Source organism: Alosa pseudoharengus, unplaced genomic scaffold, assembly GCF_046254945.1.
Source record: "Alosa pseudoharengus isolate Yale_2024_CS ecotype anadromous, Long Island Sound unplaced genomic scaffold, YU_APseudo_1.1 YU_APseudo_1.1_scf_15, whole genome shotgun sequence".
In the NCBI taxonomy this organism is placed as follows: domain Eukaryota; kingdom Metazoa; phylum Chordata; class Actinopteri; order Clupeiformes; family Clupeidae; genus Alosa; species Alosa pseudoharengus.
Window position 1 is genome coordinate 15,949,840 of NW_027468620.1, and position 26,245 is coordinate 15,976,084.

The 26,245-nt window shown below is 38.8% G+C and overlaps 1 protein-coding gene and 1 long non-coding RNA gene across 2 annotated transcripts; both read right to left on the bottom strand.

Moving 5' to 3' along the window:
- Positions 1–17,664: 17,664 nt before the first annotated feature.
- LOC143124295 (toll-like receptor 4) lies at positions 17,665–19,721 on the bottom strand. The gene has a single exon (XM_076285722.1). The coding sequence runs from the start codon at positions 19,624–19,626 to the stop codon at positions 17,758–17,760; it is 1,869 nt and encodes a 622-aa protein (XP_076141837.1). The 5' UTR covers positions 19,627–19,721; the 3' UTR covers positions 17,665–17,757.
- Positions 19,722–22,411: 2,690 nt separating this feature from the next.
- Positions 22,412–23,582, bottom strand: LOC143123768 (uncharacterized). The gene is made up of 4 exons (XR_012986893.1): positions 23,523–23,582; positions 23,301–23,383; positions 22,954–23,038; positions 22,412–22,734 (listed from the first exon to the last, which is right to left on the bottom strand). It is a non-coding gene; the product is annotated as an uncharacterized LOC143123768 (long non-coding RNA).
- Positions 23,583–26,245: the final 2,663 nt, after the last annotated feature.

Below are 26,245 nucleotides of genomic sequence, written 5' to 3' on the forward strand. Positions count from 1 at the left end.
ATACAACACTGTAGAAAAAGACTTCATGTTGGATAATTATTCACCCGAAATCCAGTGTAGAATGTCAAGAACTTTGAATCATTTTTGCTTCAAGCTGAAACGGGATGCCTTGAGGATGGTATTCTCCTGCGTAAGGCGGGCGATCTCCTTCCGTGCTGCTTCTAGCTGCTCTTCCAGTGACCGAGAGTTCAGCATAGTCATGGTCAGAGTGGGGTGCTGGCTTAACAACTTGGTCTGCACTATAGGAGACAATAACAAATCAAAAACGTTCAGTTCCAACTGCATGTGTATCACGTAAGTTGTATAGTATACCATGTAACCTACTACAGTGAATTTGTTTCATTAATGGAGATTACATGTTATACCCTGCTGCTACACATAGCCTATGTCTTATGCAGCAGCTGTGTGATATTTTGCAAGATGGACATAGGAAATACTTTATAAGTGTCTTACCCAGTGTCAACTCCAGCCAGGTCTAAGCTTACACTGGCATCTTCTGTCTCTCCAGCAGGTTCATTGCTGTGTATGTAATAATAAAACATTAGTTCTTGCACAACTGAATAAATCAACTCTTTGTGACAGACCTAGGTTAAACATGACATTAGGAGACGTGTGAAACAATTTTCACTAACTGACCTCTCTCCCTCTATTTCGCATTGGTCTTTTATGAGTCGTTTTTGTCCAAGCGAACAGGACACTTCCTGGCAGGAGGCACGTTTTTTCATTGTGAGATTGCAATAAATCACCAACAGATTATTTGTTATACCGTTTTTTAAGTCAACTTTAGCTTTAGAGGTGCCAAAAATTCTGGAGGGTACTGTATGCACACCCGGGCCTAAATCACCTGCCACAAAGAGAGAGAAAGCACAGGCATAAAAGTAGGCGGGGCAACAGGAGACCTGCCAGGGTCGTTACAAAACATATAGGCCTACAGTGGATATATATTCTACAGACATTTTCCAAATGGGCACGCCACACAAAACAATATACAGTTCTAGTTAAAGTTTCCACAAACATGAAAAAATGAAACTAGCACTGAATTGAATTTGGAATTGTTTGTCAACAGTGTACTTTTTAGAGTATATCCAAATGCAAATGTGAACAGTTTTAGAAAATGCTGAGAAGTAGCGTGCCACACTCGGCACAGCAGATTCTGCCACAAACTCTGCACACTAACCCTGCAAAACAGTGTGAAAGGCTACAGCTGCAAATGCAACACATCTCCAGCCACTGACAAGAGCAATGGGGCTCATGTGGCTTGTGTGGTTGATGACATCTTTCTCTATATTTGTTTAGTTGCAAATGAACTTTTTTTAAGTTATATATTTGGGCTGTTTAGCCAAACAATTGAAAAAAGTGCAGATGCGTCATTATTTCTGAGAAATTACACACTGCCCTCACTCTCCGTCCTTCCTTTTCTGTAGCATTTGATAAGTGCTATTTTTAAGTTGAACTAGGGTTGTGCAGCTGATAATAAACATATTACCAGGGACGTGCATGTTACCAGACGTTTCGGCACCCCCTTTCGTTGCTTCCAGTCAGTCCAGTTTTGTTGCTTCCAGAGTCATGGCAGTTGGTTCTGCCACAGGCTCCGTTGGACCTGTTGTTCCTGAGCGTCGTCCAGTCACGTCTCGTCCAATGACTGGCCACTGCTGCTGCTCTGGGCTGTACCTAAGCCCAGGGCGGAGTTGTCTGGTCCATGAAAGGATCTTCTGAGATGTTTGCTTAGTGGTCTGTGGTCGAAGACAAAGGCATGTCACACCTCCCTTTGTCTCTTCTGGCATGAAAGAGATCTGGAGATACTGGAGAGTGGTTTCACAACAACTTGGAGAGACATTAGCATGAGTGTAAACAGAGTCAAGCAGTGTCTTGTGAATGCAGTTTCACAAGTCAACACAAGTATGCTAATGTTTTCAGTTTCTCAATTGGAGACAGTCACACCTATGGGTCTTCTAACATAGCAGCACCTGGTCAATTTTTTTTTTTAACACTTCCGGGCTATTTACCTCCAAACAGAGAATGAATAGGTTTGCATCTATTGGCAAAAGGCCAATATAAAGAAAATAAATAAACTTTTGGTTAAGTTTAGATGTTTAAAAGAAAAATCCACAGACTCACGTGGGTAGGGTATCTCTGTCTTTTAAAGAGATTTTGCATTAGAAGTGAGGGTCAGTAAAACAAAACATTAAGCATTTAAAAATGACAATTTAAGGAATAAAACCAGTAAACTTAGGGAAGAAAGTATTTCAAGTCAATACCATCTATCTCCCCCTTTTTATAGTTTCTTAACTATAACAAATTCTGATCCCAATATGAATGAAGAAAAAAGAAAATACAAAACTAAAAACAAATAAAAGGTAATTCCAAACATAAAGAATTCAAGTTGTGGGTATGCATCCACTCAATTGAACATTTGCCCACATCAAACAAGGCGTAAACATGTAGCAAACATTTCCCATTGGCATACAAGCAAAAATAAAAATATGTCTTAAAAATGTTAAACCCCAAAAGGTAATAAAGGAAAGAAAAATGGTTGAAACCAAAACAATGGTCTTTCTGAAGAAAAAAATAGGAATCATTAGATCAGACTTAAAATAAATTGTATCTCATCAAGTAGACCTAAAACATTTTAAACAGCAATCCATTTCAGCTGGGAAATAAAAGTTACAGGAAAAAGAAAAACTACTTGATACTATGGAACATAAAATAAAGGTATTGAAGTCCTTGATCCTGATCATCCATCATAAGTCTCCATAATTTAAAAAGTTGCATTATCAATCCAATTTCAAACTAGTTGTAATTTATCAATTTGAACAACACAGTATACAACTCCAATGTCTTACTTTAAACGGTGGAAAACGTCATTCGACGGCCAACTATTAATATTATGCTTTCGGTTCAACATCTTTATAGGCTACTTCAAACTGTGATTTAAAAAAAATATATATATATATATATATGTATATATATATATATATATAAATTTGTAATCTAAAGATCCTTTTCATACATCCATTATGACCAGCAACACATTCTTATCCTATTGTTTCAGGTGAGAGACCCTAGGCAAGCATTCCCCAATATAGTAGCATTTACAGGAGAGTGGCCCTTTTCTCCAACTACCCAAAACTAGATCTCACTGAGACCACTTGTATACTTGTCAGTACTATGGCCATTTACAGAGCATGACTGCTCTAACGCCCAAAATATGGCTTCAGAAAAGCCCAACTAGATCTCACTGAGACCACTCGTCAGTACGTATGGCCATTTACAGAGCAGAGTGCTCTAACGCCCAATATGGCTTCCAGAGTGGGAGCCCAATATCCTCCAAGAGGTCAACTGTCAATCCTCATCAGGATGACTATGGGACTTACTTACCAGAATCTCACCACCAGAAAACACAAATGCTCACCTTAAGAGTGCTGTCAACCAGGATGATGAAGATCTTAGCAAAATTTGAATCCAATTAAATCCAAAATTTTAATCTCACGGTTGGAACCTCCATGAAAGTAATTGTGGTGAATAATTACTTAATATTAACTTAGACTGGCAAACTTCAGGAACACTCAGAAATCAGGTTTATTCTGTTACAAGCAGAGAGGGTAAGAAAATGGTCTATGGTCTCTGTAGGCCATGGCCTCTGTGGATCAACCTCTCTCTCTCTTCTTCAGTTCTCCATCTAGTTCTCGTTAGTCTTAGTCTTACAATGCAAGTTAGTCACTTTTGTATGGGTTAAACAAAGGAAGAAATTGGCAGCAAAACAATCCCACGTGGTTGGTTCTCCACTTGGCATCAGACACACCTACTCACACCTACCCAGTCTGAATAGCATGAGGAGAGATATCCTATACATCAGAAATATCACTTATAGAACGTTCCAAACATTCTTACAATTAAATCATTACAATCCTTATACTGAGACTATTACAATGATACCAAACATGAATATATTTACATTTCATGACACATGGATTCAGTATAGCAAGGTAACAGCCTTTGTCTTGTGGATCTGATAGCCCATGGAACCAGTACATTAGCATTTCATTGGGGGAGGGGAGGGTGTCTTTGTTTTAATGCCAAGAGGGGCCACATGGCTAAAACTAGTCTTGAAACACAACTAAAATTATTGCTATCATCTCCCAGTCGCTTTCTTATATAACACGCAAAAACGAAACTTTTTCAGCCTCCAAAGTGGCCATGACAAATACTATGAAGGGAGTTGGGGCTTTTGTACCCAATTCATAGATGGCACATTTGGAGCAACTCAAATAGAAGAACATGGGTGGGGGAAATTAACATCAAAAACAAGACTTAAAACAAACATCAATAGCATGGAGGAGACTTACTACTCTTCCAGAGCTTTTCCGACCAAAATCACAAATGCCTGGGACACTGTCTTCATCTCCGAGGCAAAGATGGCCACAGGTCTGAGGGGGCCATGACGGGGGTCCTGTCGGTATTAGCCATCATAGATAGTGCCATCAGGACAGACCGACTTTGCCATGGACGGTTGATGGAGCCCACTACACAATCAAACAGACACATGAAAAGAGGCGATAAACTAAACAGTTACAGACACAATGTACACATAAAGCTATATGTGATTCTACTTGTGCATTTTTTGTGTTTATGTGTATGTGTGCAGGGCCGGTCCTACAGTACGCTATTCTGGGTCGGGGAGCGACATCACGCATAAGGTGTCATTTTGAATTTTTAAAAATTGTTCTGGGTCTCCCTCCAGACTGGGCCCAGTGCAGTTGCTCACGTTGCTACCCTTCCAGAACCGGCCCCGTATGTGTGTGTGTGTCTACCTGGTGAGTGAACTCTTTTGCAAGCTGGGAACTTCTTCCATATGGAAGTGGCACACATTTGAATATTCGACAATGCACTCAGCGTGCTCAGGGCAGCAGTCCTCACAACACAATGTCTGCAAACAGAGGGAGACTACAACTAATAAGTTGAAAACACACAGAACATAAAATGGCCATCACTCTGACCGAGAGTTGGAAACCCATTCATAAATGTACGTTACGCGCAGACTGTTAGCCACTGTTAGACTTACATTTCTTCTCCTGAAATATGCTAGGGTAACATTACTTTATGTTAAAGACCAAAGGACTGATTAACGTTGTTTTCATGAGGGGAAGTGACAGTTGTGTAACTTCAAAATGTTATCAAGCAATTGTTATGGTAAATTCAAGTACTTCAATGACACTTACCTTGATCAGTGGAGAGTTGTTGTTAGCTGGAGGGTGGTGATCTGCTGTTTCCCATGACAAAAATTCAAGGTGATATCCAAGAGTCGTCTTTCAGAAAATATAGCTTTTGGCTGAGGATTGCTTTTGACAATGCAAGTGCTACTCTGAGAGCGGCAGGAAGAATAAACTTCTGCTGCAGTTACTTCGTTATGATGTTCCACTAGCACAGGGGTCGGGAACCTTTTTTGCCTGGAGAGCCACTTTTACCAATTTTTTTTTTTTTAATCTCAGAAGAGCCACATAAAGACGGTTACAAGAAAAAGTTTAGATATTTAACGTACATTTTCTACTAGTTTTAAAAGTAATGTGCAAGTAACTTGAAATGTAAAGTGGAATGACAGAACTAAAGGCCTTAGGCTTCCCATGTAGGCTAAACACCACCCCCTATTTTCCCAGTGTTCTTTTGGTATGCAAAGTAACATCATAGTCAACAACACAACACTCAATTTTCATGACATGACAAGTCATTTGGCGAAATTGAACATTAGGCCTACTGTACCAGAGATTAGATTTGGTGATGGCCTTGGAGTCTGCATGGCTGGCTCATATTCAGTGAGGTGAAGTTTCATGCAAGAATTGAGGCTGTCATCATTTAAGGGCAACTCCACGCAAAACTGTCATATATCCATAATGCCAACTAATTGTGTTGGCGTTACAGATGTGACAGTTTTGCGCGGAATTGCCCTTAAACGTGAGCGCAGGTTTGTCTTTATATTTTTCATATGTGAGAAAGATTTCTCATATGCAAGTGGAACCGAACGTTGCAGTGTGCGATATACGGGCAGTTCAATTCGCGTTATCTACCCTACAGCAAGCGCACACATAAAAATTAAAGGGGAACACATTTTCTTTGTTTTGGATACAACCAGAGCCCGTCTATTAGACATTCTCTGATACAACCGTTAGCTAGCTGAATTTTTAAGTAAAGCATCAGCGGATGGAATGTTATCTCGGCACAGCATTGTCCAATAAAAAAACGCCTTTTTCATATCTGTAGCAGGCTACATCGACGTAACCGTGAACTTCAGCGGTAGAGAACAGACATGTAATGGATTAAACTACATGAACATATATTATATTTCGAACACTATTTTAACATTTTGATTTCAGTAGGTCCATTTTTAATTTAATACAGTACCAAATTTATTCATGACTTATTGAGTAAACAAATGGCAGGTTTGTCCGAGAGCCAGATGCAGTTCCCAAAAGAGCCACATGTGGCTCGCGAGCCATAGGTTCCCGACCCCTGCACTAGCATATGAGCTAGTTTACGGTTGATTTCACTACTGTCAAACAGCAATACAATAGCATTAGCTAAATAACTCGCAAATATGAGCTAGTTTACGGTTGATTTCACAACTGTCAAACAGCAATGCAATAGCGTTACACTTAAGAAACATAAAAATAGATCAAAGTATAACCTAAAGTTAGCTTATTTTCCCTCGATTACAGCAGGGTTAATCAGACAGCGTTGTTTGCAGCCGTAGGTGACATCACACAAACCAGCCAATCACACCACTGTTGCTGTGAAAGGGTCCACTTTAAATATTAAAACTTTAACCTCAGGCATCGCTTGTCAGCTACGCATCTAACCCAGCCGAATTCTACTCTCGACTTTGGACGAATGAGGTGGCGACACATCATCTATTATGACGTATCATGCAGATCTGGTAACCCATGCAGATCAGGTACCCACACAAACAGTCAACAACTTGTTGAAAGTGTCTTTTTATCAGCAAAATTCACCAAATGAAAGCTAGACAAAGCCAAAACTATTTCTTTACAACTAGACACTGCACACACATGCTCATTCCTTAGAATGGTATTTAACTCTCAAAGAATTTGTTCAGTTCACAATTTTCAGTAGGCCTATACAAAAGAAAGGTGACTTAATGTGCATGACATTTTTATTTTTCTCTGTCTTGAGATGATGACCTTAAAATGCTCAGTGAGTTAACCCATTACTTAGGCTACTGGTAGTTAAGTGACCCAGACAGTGGGTAGAATACCATGTATCTGTTGGAGATTGAGTTCCAAACCACCAACCCTGTGGCTGGGTTATGGAAAATAACCCAGCATGGGCTAACATAACCCACTAAATGGTCAAACTGCCACAGCCCAGTAATTGGGTGCAGAAATAACCCAGCATTTTTTAGAGTGAAAGGATATGAGAACATACTTTGAAAGGGTCGTACAGCATGCATTAAACAGAACTTGAGACCAAAACTGAAAATAGTGTCACACAAAAAGCCAGCCTGCACCCAGAACAGGCTTCTCTCTCTGTATGTCTTAACGGTTTTATAGGTCACAAAAATACTGATGCAGTATTGATACGGCCACATAACGTATTACAGTAAACATAGAAAGTCAGCTTAAACATTTTTTTTTTGTATATTTTTTGGGCTTTAATGCGAGAGGATAGTGGAGAATGAGAGGAAGTGAGTGGGAGAGAGTCGGGAGGGATCCGAAAGGGACCACAGGGCGGGAATCGAACCCGGGTCGCCGGCGTACGGTGCAGGTGCCCCAGCCAGTTGCGTCACGGCCAGGCCCGTATTTAAACATTTTTTAAGTATATGAAGTATGTGTTAACATGCTGTTATTGCATGTATGATAAAAGTGGACATATACAGTAAACTGTAACATGCCAGCTCAAGCATGAGACATAGAGTGGGAGGAACAAGTAATTTATTAAAGAGTATAATCAAGAAAGTCAGTATGGTGAAAGCTCAAATAAAAGTGTAATGCAAATCAGTGTCTAGGGGTGTCAGGCATAACAGAAATCAAAAGCCAAAAGGTGAGAGGAAGGGAGAACCATAGACATTAGAAAGCTAGATACCGCATTGTCCTCTGAGTTCTGTGGCATTTGTGAATGCCGCCATATTGCTCGGGGCAAACACCTTACTGTCTATGGGCAACACTTGCCAGCAGAGAGACACCTGTCTGATTTCCAATCAGAGATACATTGGCCTCCAGTGATTGTTGCCCCCACCAATATGGCGGCGCTATTTACATACATTCCCCAATGCAGTATCTAGCTTTCTATTTATGGGGAGAACCCCGCGCATGGGCAGAGCAGGTTTTTTATCCATTTTGCACACCTACAGTACACTTCAGAATTATTGGCACCTCTGCTAAAGTTGACTAAAAACGGTATGAAAATAATCTTTTGGTGATTTATTGTAATCTCACAATGAAAAACAATAGGAAAAATCCAACCTTGAAGGGAAGCAAATTTATTTTGAAAAAAAGGAAAATCTCATAAAGAAATAAATATTTTTAACAAAAACACATCGCTCACAATTATTGGCACCTCTGCTTGTAATACCTTCTTAAGCCTCCCTTGGCCAATAAAACAGCTTGTAATATTCTCCTATGACACCCCATAAAGGTTGGAGAATACAAAGCAAGGGATTTAAGACCGTTCGTCTTTACAAAATCTCCCCAGGTCGTCCAGATTCCTAGGTCCAAACTTGTGCATTTTCCTCTTTGACTCACCCCACTGTTTTTCTATGGAGTTTAGATCAGGGGACTGAGATGGCAATGTCCGAAGCTTGAATTTGTGTTCAGCAAACCATATTTGTTTTGATCTGGACGTTTGTTTTGGTTCATTGACCTGATGAATGATCTAATCTTGACCAACCTTTAGTGTCTTGGCAGAGATTGCAGATTTCCTTTGAAAATGTTTAGGTTTTTCTTGGTGTTCATGATACCATGCACCTTAATTAGGTTCCCAAAGCCTTTTGGGAATAAAAGCAGCCCCACAATAGCACAGCCCCTCCACCATAATTCTCATTAGGCATGGGGTTCTTTTCAGTATAGTCATTCTTCTATGTATGCCAAACACACCTAAAGTCTTTTATCTAACAATAGACCACACCTCCGGACAAAGTCACTGTACCATTCAGTAACTCCTGCTGTTTACATTGATAATTAAATGACTGGACAGGCTTTTACCTGGCATGCCCTCTAAATAATTAGCAGTGAGGTCACTTTTGAAGATTTTTTTGGGGACTTGGTGACCCCAAGATGATACATTTGTCTGTAACTCTCCAACAGTGGTTCTATACTGTACGTGGGGGCAAGATAACCATGGGTCTTTGTCCAAGCATGTTTCTCACATTTCCAGATGATTAGAACCTTTTAATCATTGTTTTAACTGTAAATATAGGCATTTTCAACAAAGTATCTAGTTTTCATAGACATTCTCTGACATACAAATGTCAACACACTTTCTTTTTATTTAAGTTTAATGTATTATCTTGTCTTTCCGATGACTAGAGGATTTACCCTCTGTGTGACTTTATTTTCATACCATAGTGAAAAAAAAGTCATGAACTACTTCTGAAAGTTCACAGACACTCTGATTAACTTAAATACATTGAAACTAGATAGGAAAATGCTTCTGTTAGGTTTTGTATAAAATATTTTTCAGGGGTGCCAATAATTGTGAGCAACATGTTTTTGTTAAAAAAGATTTATTTCTTTATGAGATTTTCCTTTTTCTCAAAATAAATTTGCTTCCCTTCAAGGTTTTTTTCATTGTGAGATTGCAATAAATCACCAACAGATTATTTTTTATACCGTTTTTTAAGTCAACTTTAGCTTTAGAGGTGCCAATAATTCTGGAGGGTACTGTATCACCTGCCTCAATCACCTGCCACAAAGAGAGAGAAAGCACAGGCATAAAAGTAGGCGGGGCAACAGGAGACCTGCCAGGGTCGTTACAAAACATATAGGCCTACAGTGGATATATATTCTACAGACATTTTCCAAATGGGCACGCCACACAAAACAATATACAGTTCTAGTTAAAGTTTCCACAAAGATGACAAAATGTAACTAGCACTGAATTGAATTTGGAATTGTTTGTCAACAGTGTACTTTTTAGAGTATATCCAAATGCAAATGTGAACAGTTTTAGAAAATGCTGAGAAGTAGCGTGCCACACTCGGCACAGCAGATTCTGCCACAAACTCTGCATTGGGGCTCATGTGGCTTGTGTGGTTGATGACATCTTTCTCTATATTTGTTTAGTTGCTAATGAACTTTTTTTAAGTTATATATTTGGGCTGTTTAGCCAAACAGTTGAAAAAAGTGCAGATGCGTCATTATTTCTGAGAAATTACACACTGCCCTCACTCTCCGCCCTTCCTTTTCTGTAGCATTTGATAAGTGCTATGTTTAGGTTGAACTAGGGTTGTGCAGCTGATAATAAACATATTACCAGGGACGTGCATGTTACCAGACGTTACTATATCTCTAAGCAATCTCCTAGGTCTTTTATTATCTTGACTGCACATTAGACTTAAGACGTAAGAATCATCCACAAGACTGACAGTGTAAACCGGTATACTGTCAAGGCAGCCATTTGCAAATAAGCAGAGGGACACCTGACAAAAGCTTCATGTATCAGGGTTGTGTCTGTGCTATTGTTAAACAGGCAGAAGGCAGGCTTTCATGAGAACTGATGAGGAACTAAATGATGTGTCACTTCACTGAGATCTCTCAAACGCAGGAACCAAAGTACTCTGTTATACTACTTCCACTCTGACTGTGATTGGTAGTCTACTTCCAAAGCAAAGCAACATTGTTCTCTGTGTTGGCTACTTCTCATCATTCTTTGATTTTTTTTCTTGAAACATTTACTGTAATAAAACCATCCAATGTAGCTGATGAGCAATGATTTAATGTTAATGTAATTTTCAATATATTAACTTCAAGTTGTTATCCGTTTTTTACTTTTATTTCGGTGAGATCTCTTGTGGCTGTATCAAGTCTGTCCAGATTGAATATAGTTTTATGAGTGATTATGTTTCATCATCAGTTCATGTTTATTAATTAGACTAGCTATCCTTGCTAACAGGGGAAATGGTAAACCCAGATATATTATATTGTAAGTACAAATTAAGCTATAAATGCATCACCAGTAAGTAACAGTCTACTACCATAAGAGCACTGCCATTGAGCACTGACAACATAAAACCCTTCAGTTATCAAGCAGAATGGAGGATTTCTTGAGAACCAATCAGAAACAAAAAGAATGTGCCACTTCGGAACTTCTCAGACTTGCCATGAAGAAACTGTGACTATTTTACTGCAATTTCTAATTTTCTGTCATTCCTAAATTATCAACTCATTTAATGAAGTCACATTTCAACAGCTCTCTGAAAGTCAATCAGTTTGTGAAAACTTCATTGAACATCACCTTACTTCACTCTATTACAATAGCGTGCGTAAATATGTTATTCATTATGGTTTGCTTAATTCTTCTCACTAAACCATTGGATGAAGAATGTGCCTCATTCTCCTCTGCATTTGTGACCTGAATTAACTTGTGCTTGCATGTTCAGATGTCATGTAGCCCAAGGCAAAGCTGATCTGTGCATGCTTTGACCAACGTTTAATTTTTAGGTATGGAATGCAAATTCATTATTTTTGGGGTGCTATTACGTTAGAATTTAAGTCCAAAGTTGCAGACCATGTAGAAATGTGCTGCAATTTCAGAGTCAGATTACTCAGAAACGCTTTACCATCTCGACAAAAACAACTCCATTCTGTTCATTGACTTCAGTTCAGCATTCAACACCATCATCCCCTCCAAACTGATCACCAAACTCAGTGATCTGGGCATCATTACCTCCCTTTGTAACTGGGTTCTGGACGTCCTAACCAACAGACCGCAGTCTTTGATAACCACACCTCCTCAACCCTCACCCTTTACTCCCTCTTCACCTACAACTGCACATGGCTCTAACACCATTGTAAAGTTTGCAGACGACACAACGGTGAATGGTCTCATCAGCAACAACGATGAGATGGCCTACAAGGATGGGGTCGAACACCTAACAACGTGGTGCACCGACAACAACCTGGCTCTCAACACCAAAAAGACCAAAGAGCTCATTGTGGACTACTGGAAGTCTAAAGCTGGCACACACACCCCCATCCTCTGTGACCTCACCCCCATGTGACGTCAATCTTCCTTGAAGTCAAACTTCCTCTAGTACAGACTAGAACAGGGAACAAACAACACTTATCGAAACTTGTCTATGATCACAATTTCACGCTGATGTTTATTGGGAACTCTCTGTTTTAAATCTATTCATCCATGTTAACGGTTGTATCAGCGATGGCAGGGTACTGTCACTTCTGTTGATGTTCAAACAAAACAGAGAGCTAGTTCGCTACTCCCTCACCCCTCCCTCCCGTGCAATTGAAACTCTCCTAAACGCGCATCTCGTCGGTTATTGGTTGGAACACTTTATTTTTGCCTTTGAGTGGTTGCCAACACTTGTTGGTAGCAATTGTTTTCGTGTACAGATCTCAGAGCCTAGGCTGCCTACAGAGATGCGTTTTTTTGAAGGCCTGCTTATGGGGCAGGCAGCTAGCAGATTTTTAGGAAAGATTAGATGAATGTGATAATTTATGTTTGGGCCTTTTTTGGGCCTGAAATCGCTGCTACAACCTTTAATTCTGTCTAGATAATACTTTATCTACGTGTTTTGGTGTTGCACTAACAGGACCTTCATCTGAGCTCCATCTAATGAGGTTCACAGTGCTGAGGTGTATGGCAAGCCGATTGAGCATTTATTCTGATATCTTAGTGAGATCTATTGACTTTGTCTGCTAAACGACAGCATTTGCCGTTGGTCAATTACCAAAAGCATTAAATCTTGTGGCAAAGATGGAAAGAGCATTTTTAAAGGCAAGCCTATATGACCTTTGTCTGATTTCAGTTGTAATTGATCTTTCCATTATTCCAAATCTCGTATAAAGAATTTTCATGCAAACAAGAGGAATGATTCAAAAGATGAAAAAGGGTAGGCTTTCGTAGAACATCTCAACACTCTAAGAAAAAAAGATGATACTTCAAACAAATAAACCTTCAGTATGTTTGTTGGGTATGGAGTTGAGTATAAATTTATTTTACATCCTCTTCAAGGTTTAAGTTATTTGGAGTTTGTATTTGTGTCGTATGTTATGCTTCTGCAGTATGGTCAGGTCACGCTATTTCCTCAGCGTCTACAGCTACAGTATCAGGGGACATGCCACTGAAAGAGGGAACTCTACTCCATGCACTGTAAAATCTAACACTTGTGTAAACTTGCATTAACCTTGTTTCCTTTACTTTCAGCAACAAATGTGTGCATCTTAATGATTTGAGTAAAGTAACAGTTACTTCCATGTTGAAAAAAGCATGTTACTTCATAATAAGACTGAGGTCAACTTGTCTGAGACAAGTAACCTCAACAGTGACAAATTTCTACCATTAGGAGGCGCCCTTGCGCGTATTTCTGCAGGGAAGAAGAAGAAGAAGAAGTGGGAGCATGCAAGGAAGACGTTAACGTTACTGTGCTGGAGTGATTTGAATTTTCGCCCTCTCAGTTTGCTCTTCCGAAGAGTCGTTGTTGAAAGCATTCAGAAGATAAAAAATAAACATCAGACCTTTTCCTTTCGGAAGACTTTGTGGTAAGCTGTAAGGATATACATGTTGGTGAACTGTTTTTATTTTGCCCAGGCATGTTTTTGGTTCGAAGGAGCTAACATTAGATCGATGGCCCCCCTTCCCCCCACCACACCACAGATGTTTTGCATTAACAGTTGGATAAATGAATGTGTAACTTTAACTACTAGTAAATTACTGTCCAATTCAAAGTTGGCAGCTAATTTAGAATTTTAAAGCAGGAGGTAGTGAATACAGAATCAAAGTTAAGGTTAGCAGGTTAGAAGATGGTAGTGTAAGCATGCAGTGGAAATGTAAGCATTGCATTTTTTCGGCAGACAAAAGAGGTCAGTTATTTAAGCATTATCGTCTAAGACATGGCGGGTATTCGGCAACAACCAATACCTTGTCTTCATATGGATTGTTTATGCACTTTTCAGTCATATGGGGAGCCCTGCACTGAAGCAGATTTTTTCACACATGTGCGTAGTCATTTGAAATGAACATTCCATGCCCATATGAAGGCTGTGATTTTCATACTAGTGTGTATTCAACATTTAAAGGAGAAGTTCGGTATGATATTGATCTAAAGTGTGTTGAAACATGATACCTTGAACTTTTGTCTCATAGCTCATCTCGGCTTGTCCCCTGCACTCCGAAATCTGGCGCTATTAGCCGATGCTACCAACAGGTTTCCGATGGGGGTGCCTCGGGCATCGGCCTAGCTATGCAAATAAATCACTGGTTTACACCATTTACGGTAAGTGGTAAGTTTCCATGGATGTAATACAATGCTGAAAATTGCTTGTATGTTTCTAAATCTTTTGTATCATTTCATGCTGATGACATCCTCAAGAGATCAACACAAAGCTTGGATTACTTGCAGCAGCATTACCGTTAATTTATTTTATATTTCAGCAAGGTACAGTTTGGACGCTAATAACTAATTAGTCATATATTTAACTGTTGTCTTTGTGTTTCTATTTGTTTTACAGGTTACTGATGGTGAGGATGTGTGGGCACAAGTCTCCTTTGGGCTGTTGACGGTCATTGATGATGACACACTGGTTGATCCAACTCTTATCCACCTGGAGCCAGTGTCTACAGCCATCATCATTGAGGGGAGGCTGGTAATGGATGGTCTCAAAAGTTTGCCTGAGGCCCTCTGCATCTTGTTTGGGTTATCATATGCCTTACACCTTGATTACCCCAAGTCAATGAAAAATACATTGAATTTCATTCAAAAGGTGATGCTTGGTTTGGGTCAGAACAAGCTACCACCAAAATGGCAAAGTCTTAAAAATCTTCTGCTGAGATGTTTTCTATTTTTTGAGCTTATATGGTTCTAAACTGAAAGGAGAATTCTGGTGTGATATTGACCTAAAGTGTGTCTCAAAGTGTGTCTCATAGCTCATTTCGGCTTGTCCCCTGCACTCCGAAATCTGGCGCTAGCTAACCGATGCTACCAACAGCTTTTTCAATGGGGGTGCCTCAGCATCGGTCTAGCCAAGCAAATAAATCACTGTTTTACACCATTTACGATGCTCAAAGTATCTCCACACTTAATTGGTAAACTTAATTCTGTGGAAATGCATGGATTCCAGTTGCTGCTACTGGAAGCAACTGGAATACATGCATTTCCACGGAATTATTTTTGGAATCTGATCCCTTATCATACCTGTTCATTCGTACTCGTCGCTCGACTTATCGTGACTAAATTCAAGATGGCTGCGAACGGTAAACTTCCTTAAGGTACTGTCTGTATAAATCGTCTTGTAAATAAACTACCAGTGCTTTTTCCAAGTTCTCAATGTCTCGTTTTAAATGTCAGGGCCCTCGGAAGTCTACCAATGAAGTGTGGAGATATTTTGAGCCTCGTAAATGCTGTGAAACAGTGATTTATTTGCATGGCTAGGCCGATGCCGAGGCAACCCCATTGAAAAAGCTGTTGGTAGCATCGGCTAACTAGTGCCAGATTTCGGAGTGCAGGGGACAAGCCGAGATGAGCTATGAGACATACGTTCATATTCTGCATCATGTTTCAACACACTTTAGGTCAATATCATACCGGAATTCCCCTTTAAGTCTGTGGTGGTAAGTCATTTACAATTTGGCCCTATAAATTGGTGGCCCGATTAAGTTTTAAGAGATGTTTAAAGGGATATTCCACCATTTTAGGAATTACACTCATTTTTTCCATTTCCCCTTGAGTTAAACGATTGATTTTTACCTTTCTCCAGTTCATCCAGCCGTTCTCCGAGTCTGGAGATACTAGTTTTAGCTCCATCCTAGCATAGATCATTGAATCTGACTAGACCATTAGCTTATCACGTTTAAAAGTGACTAAGATTTCCAGGAATTTTCCTATTTAAAACTTGTCTCCTTTCAAGTTAGAAAGTGTAATAAGACCAACGGAAAATTAAACGTGCCGATTTTCTAGGCTGATTTGACATGGAACTATACTCTCATTCCAGCGTAATAATCAAGGAACACCATGGGCACAGCAGCACAATGATATCATGCAGCACCTGAAAATAGTCACTGTAGGCTAACTTCCAGCAACAAAGTTGAGCTGCAGCAGACGAATCGGTTAGTGACTGGATTATTACGCCTGAATGAGAGTATAGTTCCATGTCAAATCAGCCTAGAAAATCTCTACATTTGATTTTCCATTGGTCTTATTACACTTTCTTACTTGAAAGGAGACAAGTTTTAAATAGGAAAATTACCGGGAATCTTAGTCACTTTTAAACGTGATGCTAGCAGGCGAGATGCTAATGGACTAATTCGATTCAATGATCTATGCTAGGCTGGAGCTAAAAGTGGTATCGCCAGTCTCAGAGAACGGCTGGATGAACTGGAGAAAGGTAAAAATCAATTGTTTAACTCAAGGAGAGGTGGAAAATGAGTGTAATTCTCCAAATGGTGGAATATCCCTTTAAGAAGACAGTATTTTTCATGTATTGTGTTAATTTACGTTAGACTACTGTGTTGATTTTTATATGGTACAGGCTACTGAGATACTTAAAGATTTTTATAAAATGTTCAAGGAGAAAAAAGGAAGATGTAGGTTGTTGCTACAGCTAAATTGTGCCATTTAAGACATTTTAAGATGTTTTTTTTTTATTAAAACAACACAATTTTGTTGTTTTTACAAGAATAATAAATAATTCAAAGCCGTATTTGTACCTGATGCAGTTGTAAATGTCATTATTTTAGAATAGAGCCTATTTTTATTCAAACTTGTGTATATGAGTAATATTTACTTGCTAAATTGAAGGCAATCGGTTTCCATGGTTTCACCAAGTAAGATTAACTTGCTGTTCAAGTAACTGTTACTACATATTCCAGATATGAGGAATTGGTTGATTAGTTACCTCAACTTCAGAACATGAGTTTTATGAATGAAAACTAAAGTACACTTCACTTGCAATACCTAGGTAGGTTAAAGAGGAATTTGCTGTAGTGTTAATTCACTACACTAAGGAATTGCTTGTAAGCTCAGTTTTAGAATCCCAGTCCACTTTAGTCTGATTTTTCAAGGCAATCGGTTTCCATGGTTTTTTTAAGTAAGGTTTACTTATTGGATTTTACAGTGTGCTATATGGCTGAGGAAACTGTTAACAGTGTGGATATGTATAAGCCTGGGCAGTAACAGAAATCAGTCAGTAGCAGGAATTTACATAGAGTCTTGCATTTTATATTGTACTGAATTATACTGTTCTATGTCCACATTTCAAAAGGACTGACCCATTACTAGTCTACCTCAACCTCTTCTCATGACAAATAAGGCATCAGTGTAAAATGTCCCTTTCAGTCTTGCAAATAATCATGGCAAAAACAAACAGTGAAAAAAAAGCATCATTTTAGATGGCAGGTGGTTTTTGCAGATTTATGGAAGTCTTTTGAATGAGGTATTAATCAGTTCAAAAAGAGATCGATCAACACAATCACACCCTTAGATCCACACCTATCATCAACCTCTCTCTGAACTATGTAAGTTCTATAGTTCGGCAAGATTAATATGTCTAGCATGTGTAAAAGTTAGAACAAATTTCAGTTCCTAGCAATAATGGCTTTTCTGAGACGACCCCAGAACCGGATATTGCTTAGAACGTTTCCCTTCCACTTGAGGTAGGTGTTCTTTTTCAGATACTTATGAAGTCCAAACAGTCTCCTTATTTTCTTATCTTCCAAATCTTCCAGAATGATGATGATGATGCTGGAATTTCGCCTCAACACAAACCAGGATTGTGCCAGTTCAAACTCAAACTGACACCAGGAGCTGTCTAGGAAGTGCTGAGACACCACCACAATGACTTTCCGGCTACCCATGATGCCTTCATCCACTATATTGGAGGTAATCGACTTTCCTGCTTGGAAATCTCGATCATGCAGGCAAAGCTGAATTGGAGGATGTCCTTTCTCAAGGTTTTCCACAAGCTCATCCAACACCCAGGCTTCATCCTTGCTTGAGTAGATCACAAAGGCATCATAAGAACATTCTTGTTGTCTAGACATTCTGTAGCCTCTTAGCAATATGAAGCAGTAATGTATATAGAACTGGTACTTATACAACAATGCAGAGAATAAGAATACAATTACAGCTGCAAATAAGGATGCAATTATTATCACTCTGTTCGTGTGAACACAGTGTGTGGGGTCAAAGTTAATCACTCTGGAGTTCATGGATGAGGATTTGCATGACATTAGTTGAGGATCTTTTAGAACTGACTGATGATTAATGATCCAGGAAATAAATACAATCTGAGAACAGGAACATTCTATGGGATTGAAGGATAAATCAAATACCAACATATCCGCAGGGAGATTCTGAAGAATGTTTGGAGAGATGCTGGCTATGTGGTTATTGTCGGTATGCAAAGACTTTAGTTTTGATAAACTAAGACCTGTGAGAAAGTCCATTGTGGTCAGTTTGTTCCCACTAAGAATCAAATGTTTTAAATGATGTAGATCCTGGAATGAAGTCAAGGGTATGTCTTCAATGGCACAATTTGACATGTCAAGGAGCTCCAAAACTGTGAGATTTAAAAACAATTGGCCAAAAATGCCTTTTGCAAAGCTGTTGCCAGCAATTTTCAATTCGTTCAGTCCACTCAAACCTTTAAAAAAAACTATGCTTTTAAAGGTAATTTTTGAGTTGGAAAGGTCGAGAGTTTTTAAACTCTTAAGGTTTTGCATAACAGCCGAATCATGTTCAACTTCTACTTCTGTGCCATGAAGATCCAATATTTCTAGAGATGGATGATTTAAAAGACCAAAGGCCCTGATTTTAACCTTTGCATTCTCACTCAGATTTAGATACCTGAGTTTAGGGACGCCAATAAATTCATCATCGCAGCAATTCATTATGAAATTATTATGACTTAGATCAATGTAGTCTAGACTAGGCAAATCAGCAAAGCTTTTAAATTCTGGGGGCTGTAGATTGTTACTGATGACCAGTTTCTTTAAATTGTGTTGATGAGATAGAAGAAGGTCTGGTAGTCTGGTCATTTTGCCTTTAACAACAACAATCTCTTTAAGGTTTGGAAAATACACATGTTCCCTGTTAACTATTCCAACTTTGGTCAGAACAATTTTTGTAGAATTCCTCATGCAAAGAAAGATGTGACTAGGTAGGTTGAAATAGTAGGACTGATGAAAATATATCTCCTCGAAGTTTATGAAACAAAGGCTGTCCAAAGAATCTGGATTCATTTGGATCCTTCCTGCCTCTGTGAAATGTCCTATTTTCAACTTCTTCACATTCAATCCACTAAGACCCCCAAGAGCTTCTCTTGCAGTTGTGAATGAGATTGTGTCAAGGAGATTGATCTCTCCCAGATAAAGGCCATTAAATGCTCCAGTTTCTATGAAGGATATTGCGTTTCTGGACAATATTAAAGTTACGTTTCTACTCATCTGACGCAAAACAGAAGTGTGAACAGCTCTGATGACAGATATGTTGTTTGTATGAAGGTCCAATATTGAGAAGTCCTTGAAACTAACAGCATACGTTGGAAGGGCCAAATACAATAATCTGTTTGTTCCAACTTTTAATTCCTTTAGGCTTGTTAAATTCTGTAAATTAAGACTGTCCATGGAGAGCAGATCAATGTCGACTAGAACAAGCTTGTGTATTTTTTCCAAAACATTAATGCTGCTTCTTCCAAAATATTTCACTGGATTTCCAGTGAGAATCAAAACAGACAAATTTCTTACATTAAAGAACGCCTCATTGTCAATGTGTTGGATGTGACATCTGTTTGAAAAAGAGACACAAAAACACAGGACAGTGTCACATAATCTTCACATTGTGCATATTGTCCTTACAGTGTCAGTTTAGATAATCATATCTATAAATGAAGTAAAACAAAAAACCCTTCCTTTTACCTTGTGAGATCAAGATGTTGTAGTAATGGTAATCTCGGGAACACGTGTCTCTGCAATTTTGTGAGGTAATTAAAACTGAAGTCCAAATGTTGTGTGGAGGGAGGGATACTGGTTGGTATGTAGCTCAGATTTCTCCTGAAGCATGAGTATTGGAAACTGGGGATGACCTGAAAACAAGAGAGAGTTTTTGAAGTTAATGCATACGCAGAACTAACACAAAATTAGGCATATTATGCAAACTGAATGATACATTACTATACATCCAAGCATGCCTCAGTATCCTCATTCATTTTCACTGCCCATACAGTAAAAATCATCCACATGACTGGGAGTGTACTTCTGTACTTCTAAAATGAAACTACAGGGCATTGTGTAGGTTTTCCTGAAATAACAATGAGGAACAAAAAACACATGTCGCTGATTGTGTAACTTCTCAGACATGAGAACAAAGGCTATGAGTATATTATACTAATGAGATAGATTTAAACTTTGACCATAAGAGGGCAGTGTTGCAATACGACCCTATAGGCAAATATCCATCTCATGTCTGTTCTCACAACTAAGATGAAGGACCACAGGCTCTATCTGTATATATACAGTTGCACTTTCAAAAAGAGGAATAAAAAAAATCTTTGGTAATGAATAATGTATTGTAAATAAATAAATGTTCTTCCTTAAAATACGGGGGCTCATAGGTATACCCCTATGTTAAATTGCATAGAGGCAGGCAGATTTTTATTTTTAAAAGGCCAGTTATTTCATGGATCCAGAATGCATCCTGATAAAGTTCCCTTGGCCTCTGGAATTAAAATAGCCCCACATCATCATATACCCTTCACCATACCTAGAGATTGGCATGGTTTTATTTCAGTTACCCTATTAGCTTTGATTTGCATTGAGAGATGAGCTTGTGGAAATTAGCCCATGCCAGTCGTGATATATGGTGTGTGATGATGTGGGGCTATTTTAATTCCAAAGGCCAAGGGAACTTTATCAGAATGCATAGTATCCTGGGTCCATGAAATAACTGGTCTTTAAAAATAAAAATCTGCCTGCCTCTATGGGAATTTAACATAGGGGTATGTATACTTATGAGCTACTATGTCTTTAAGCAAATTCTGGAATGTGAACTAATGAAACATTATTCATTCACAAAGAAAATTGGTGTCCTTAAAGGTTGGATTTTTACTAATGTTTTTAATTAAGGCAAGGCTTTAAAATTAATTTCCAAAAGATTATTTTTTATTTCTTAGTCAACTTTAGCATGGGTGGCCAAACTTTTTCATATGACTGTATAAGCAGGATGAGTAATGTAAAAAAGAAAGAAATCATCAACATTATAATGGGTTATCATCTGGACACCTACAAGTTCCAAAACTCTCACAAAGAAAATTTCATATGGTCATCTACAATCCCTGTCCCTGGCCGTCCTGCCGAGTCATACCAGGCTGTTCTCTGATACTACTACTACTACTACTGTCTGAAACTTCCCCCTTTCTCACGCTCCCCTTTTGCTATAGCTAAGTCCATGTCTCTCTGTGTTTTGATCTAGTGCAGTTCTGCTTTTCAATATTCAACAGCACCACAATGATTTGGCCAATATACAGATTTCACATCCTATCAGTAAGAGAAGAGTGTGAAGGTTGCACTAGCAGAGCAAATGCATAGCTGTATAAAATGCTGAAATCTACCCATTTCAAAATATCAGAGTTGAAATGAGGACAAATTGTTGGTGCGTGTCTTGCTTGCACATCTGTGACCAGGGCATCAAGTGTGTTTTGAGAGCCACGGTATCGATGGTAATGTTGGTATACCATGATGAAAGGAATATCTGGGATAACACAAATTGTATTACAAACAAAAAAACACATAAAACTACAGGCAGGCAGGCAAAAAAAAAAAAAAAAAAAACTTGTAACCCTGATAGATAGCGCAGTAATTTAGAGAGGACAGATCATGCATTTCGAAGACCAAAAGCATTCTTCACATTGTTTCGATTCGTATTATACCCAGCATAGGTCCATTTTTATTTTCACGTTTGCTGTTTATGAACATGAATATGATTAAATTGATAATCAGTGTCCTCTATATTGGGATGTGTGTGTGTGTGTGTGTGAGAGAGAGAGAGAGAGAGAGAGAGAGAGAGAGAGAGAGAGAAAGAGTGTGTATGCGTGTGTGTGTGTGTGTGTGTATGTGTCCAAAATATAACCCTCCTTTATACATTCTATAAAATAGTATTTCAAGAGAGAGAAGATTGACAGGGAAATATACGACATGACAACCCATGTTTGTGCTGTTGAATATCTTTATTTTCCAGTTATTTAAGAGAGGCAAGCTTAGGAGGCAGGATGATCACTTTACAGATCAGCTAAAAATCCCTGAGTGTTTCTGTCATAACGCTGCAAGTGTACAACCTTATAAGTGGACATGCAATTATTATGACTTTGCCAGGTGCTTTTCTCTCTGTTTATTAGCAGTCCTCTGTAGAACAGTCCTCTGAAGAACCTCCTCCTCCACTTGGTTTCCCTCCCCTTCCACGTCCCCTTCCACGTCCCCTTCCACGTCCTCTTCCACCACCTCTTCCACCACGCCGCTTTACACGTAGGTGTCCCTCATAGGCTAAGTCCTCCAGTGCCTCTGCATGTGGAATGAAAAGAAGAATCAGTGGGTTTGATAGTAAAGTTAATAAACATTTGGACTTTAGCTGACAGCAATGTGTGTACATTTTGAAATAAATGCATGAATAGAAGAATTAAAAAATAAATCAAAGAATAACACATAACAATTCTGGAGGTCGTGGAGTAACTAAAAGAACCAACAATTCTCTCGCTCTATCTCTGTCTCTCTCTCTCTCACCTGCTGGGGCACCGGATAGTTCAGACAGGACAACACCATCATCAGCAGATGATTGCCCAACCAGTTCACCAACCACCAGAAAGAGCTGAGAAAGTCAGTTTAGTTGACATTATTCTGTTAGTATCAACTTAGTATCTGACTTGTGTCAATATATACACAAGTTTACAAATGTACAAGTTTGTTTGCTCATTTCTGTATAGACAAAACAACTCAGTGTGTTTTCAGTAGAACTGAAATAGATTTGTGCACATTCACATAGCTCTAGTTGAAAACCCAAAAGAAAGACTTCATGCTTAAGTTGTTACAAGGAAAAATAGGTTGTCTATGGACATTCTAAAATGACTTACCACAATGACCAGAAAGAGTTTGTGTGTCATGTTGTAGATATTTTTCACAAAAACAGCCACTGATCACAGATCACTTTAAAAAGCTATAAAGAGAAATGATCATTATCAAACATAATGTCTCTGTCAGTGATTGCTCAAGCAAATATGCAATGACTACACACAAATTGTTTGCAATGTTCAATGGCTTGAAGGCCAAGATGAATGGATATATTATGTACTTACCTCCTAATTCAACAACACAAGCAACTTTTACAGCTCAGTGATGTTTGATATGGCCATGATGGGCTGGTGCTCTCTGTATAAATACGGAGTTAAAGTGGGTGGATCTGTGAATCTTAGGTTTGTGTCTTCGTTCAAAAGGAGGGTCTATGTCACTGCAATCAACATACCATAAATGGAGTTTTGCTTGTTAAAGGTGCATTCAGGGATTTATACTCGATTTCAAGCCCATAATTTTTTTGTCACATTCAGCAATCATCTCCTCACGACCGCTAGCTACCCACTCCGTGAGTAAACCTGATCTCTGTAGACAGCCCAGGCTCCGAAAACTGGAAACAAAAAAAGTGGGGGCTGCCTGTCCCCCAAACAAAAACGAAACCCTATGTGGAATTCCTCTGGGAATACTGAAAACAAAACAAACAAACGTGACTTCCTGCGAAATCCCTGACTGAAGTGTTATGGTCATTCTGAAATAACAGACCATGGGGGTATTCCACAAAGCAGGTTTACTGGGTATGTCAATGTAGAGTAAGCTTTAAACCTGGGATTTCTGTTCCAAAATGATCAGGCTATGTAAGTCACTATAGTAACATAGGCTCGGAACTTATCTGGGCATGTTAACCCAGAGTAAGCGGTAAACCTGGGATTTCAGTTACAAAACATTCAAAAATGATCAGGCTATGTAAGTAACTATGGTAACATAGGCTCTGAACTTAAACTGGTAGGGGGTAGGTTTTGTTCAGGTTATGTTCGGTTATTTCAGTCCACGTTCAGCCAGGCCGCTGTTTTCATACTTGTCTTGACGAAGGTCCGATTGACAAAAAAGCAAAAATAATCTGTACTATTCACCGTGAGCGAGTGATGAGACCACGACATGATATCCTTTCTTTTCCAAACAAGTTTTTGCGAGATCGCTACCGTTTTTCAGTGGAATCCTTACATTTCCATCCCTACATTTCTAACGTTACGCATCGTGGATCAATTAGAATAGAATAGAATAAAATAAATCTTTAATGTAGCTTGCCTACAACATGGTGAGCATTTGTCTTTGGCTCAGCAGACATACAAGACAGATGGACATACAGACACATTGAATATATCATTATCAGATGCTCATACTTAAGTGAGGTTTATTAGAAACAGCTGACCTAGGTCATTGTAGGGCTTTGGGTTGCACTCTGTGCATACAAAAAATGTGCTTTATAAATAAAGTGACTTGACATGACTATTTGAAATAGTGTTAATTTCGTCAGACGAGACGAGAGGAAATATGTTCGTCAACAACCTTTTTTTTCATGACTAAGACGAGACACTGACGAGACGCCATTAATGTCCTGAGACACTGACTAAGACTATCTTAAGATGCATTATTGTTGACGAAAAAAGACGAGACTAACATGTTTTGCATGAAATAAAAACTAAGATAAAATCTCCCTTCATGTTCGTCTACAAAATGAGAAGACAGAATATCTAGCTGTTACGTTTTCAAAATATTCCGAATGAGTTCATACGCAACAGCTTTCCTGTAGGCTAGTCTACGTGCTGTTGCTGCAACCCTGTGGCTGCAACACAAAACTACATGGAACAAGAACACTGGAGATTTCTGCCAGAGTTAGCAAGCTAACTACCTAAGCTTTATGCCACAATGCTCAGAGTTGGGTAGTAACGGATTACATGTAATCTGGATTACGTAATCAGATTACAAAAATCAAGTAACTATAATCAGACCAGATTACAATAAAAAAATTGTGTAATCAGATTACAGTTACATTGTTGGGGATTACCTGATTACATTTTATCATGCAAGCAATGCAACTTTTTAATGATAGCCTAGTTATCTTTTAATTCGACAAGCTTCGGGCTTGCCGGTTCGATCCCCGATCAGTAGAAAAAATGTGGGCGGGGGAAGTGGTTGAGCACTGCTCTCCCATGCCCACATCCACGGCTGAAGTGCCCTTGAGTAAGGCACCTAATCTGATCTAGGCTCTATCTGATCTATCTGATCTTTTCCTCCTAATCTTAATGTAGCCTCTTGTTTTAGTGTTACCGTTTACTTTGAGAAAGTCACCAGGTCCCCCTGGTTGAAAAACATCCCAAAGGAATAATTTTCTCACCCCCACAATGGAAATGGACATGGTCCATACGAAAATGTTCAGCATGTAATGTTAGCTAATGTTAGCTCAAACCTTTTCAGACGAAGGACTACTTAACTTACCCTAGCTAACAAAAAAAAAAAACAATTAGACCTACTTCAACAGTATATTAGTCTACACAATAGACTCACTCACTGAACCACCTTGCTTATTGTCTTTGCACTTTGCTTATTGTGTCAGAGGATTCATACTGTATGATTTAAACTGGCATATCTTACATAGACAGTGTTGCAGAACTGTTTGGATTTACAGTTGGTTCAATATTGCAAACAACTCATCTATATTATATTTTACCACGTCTGCTCGCAGACCACGTGGGATAGCTTTCGGACCTCTTTCATTGAAAAACACTGGTCTACGAATATCATGACAGTGGTCCAGTCAAGTCTATGGACAAAAAAATCAGAATGAGTAATTATAACAGACGAGTAGCCCTGTGGACACACAATATTGTTGGAAAATTGAGATGTGTAAAACACTATTTGACTCAAATGGTAATCAGAAATAATTTGTTATAAAAAAAGAAGACTAAAATGTTTTGACTAAAGCTGACTAAGAATAAAATACCTTTAG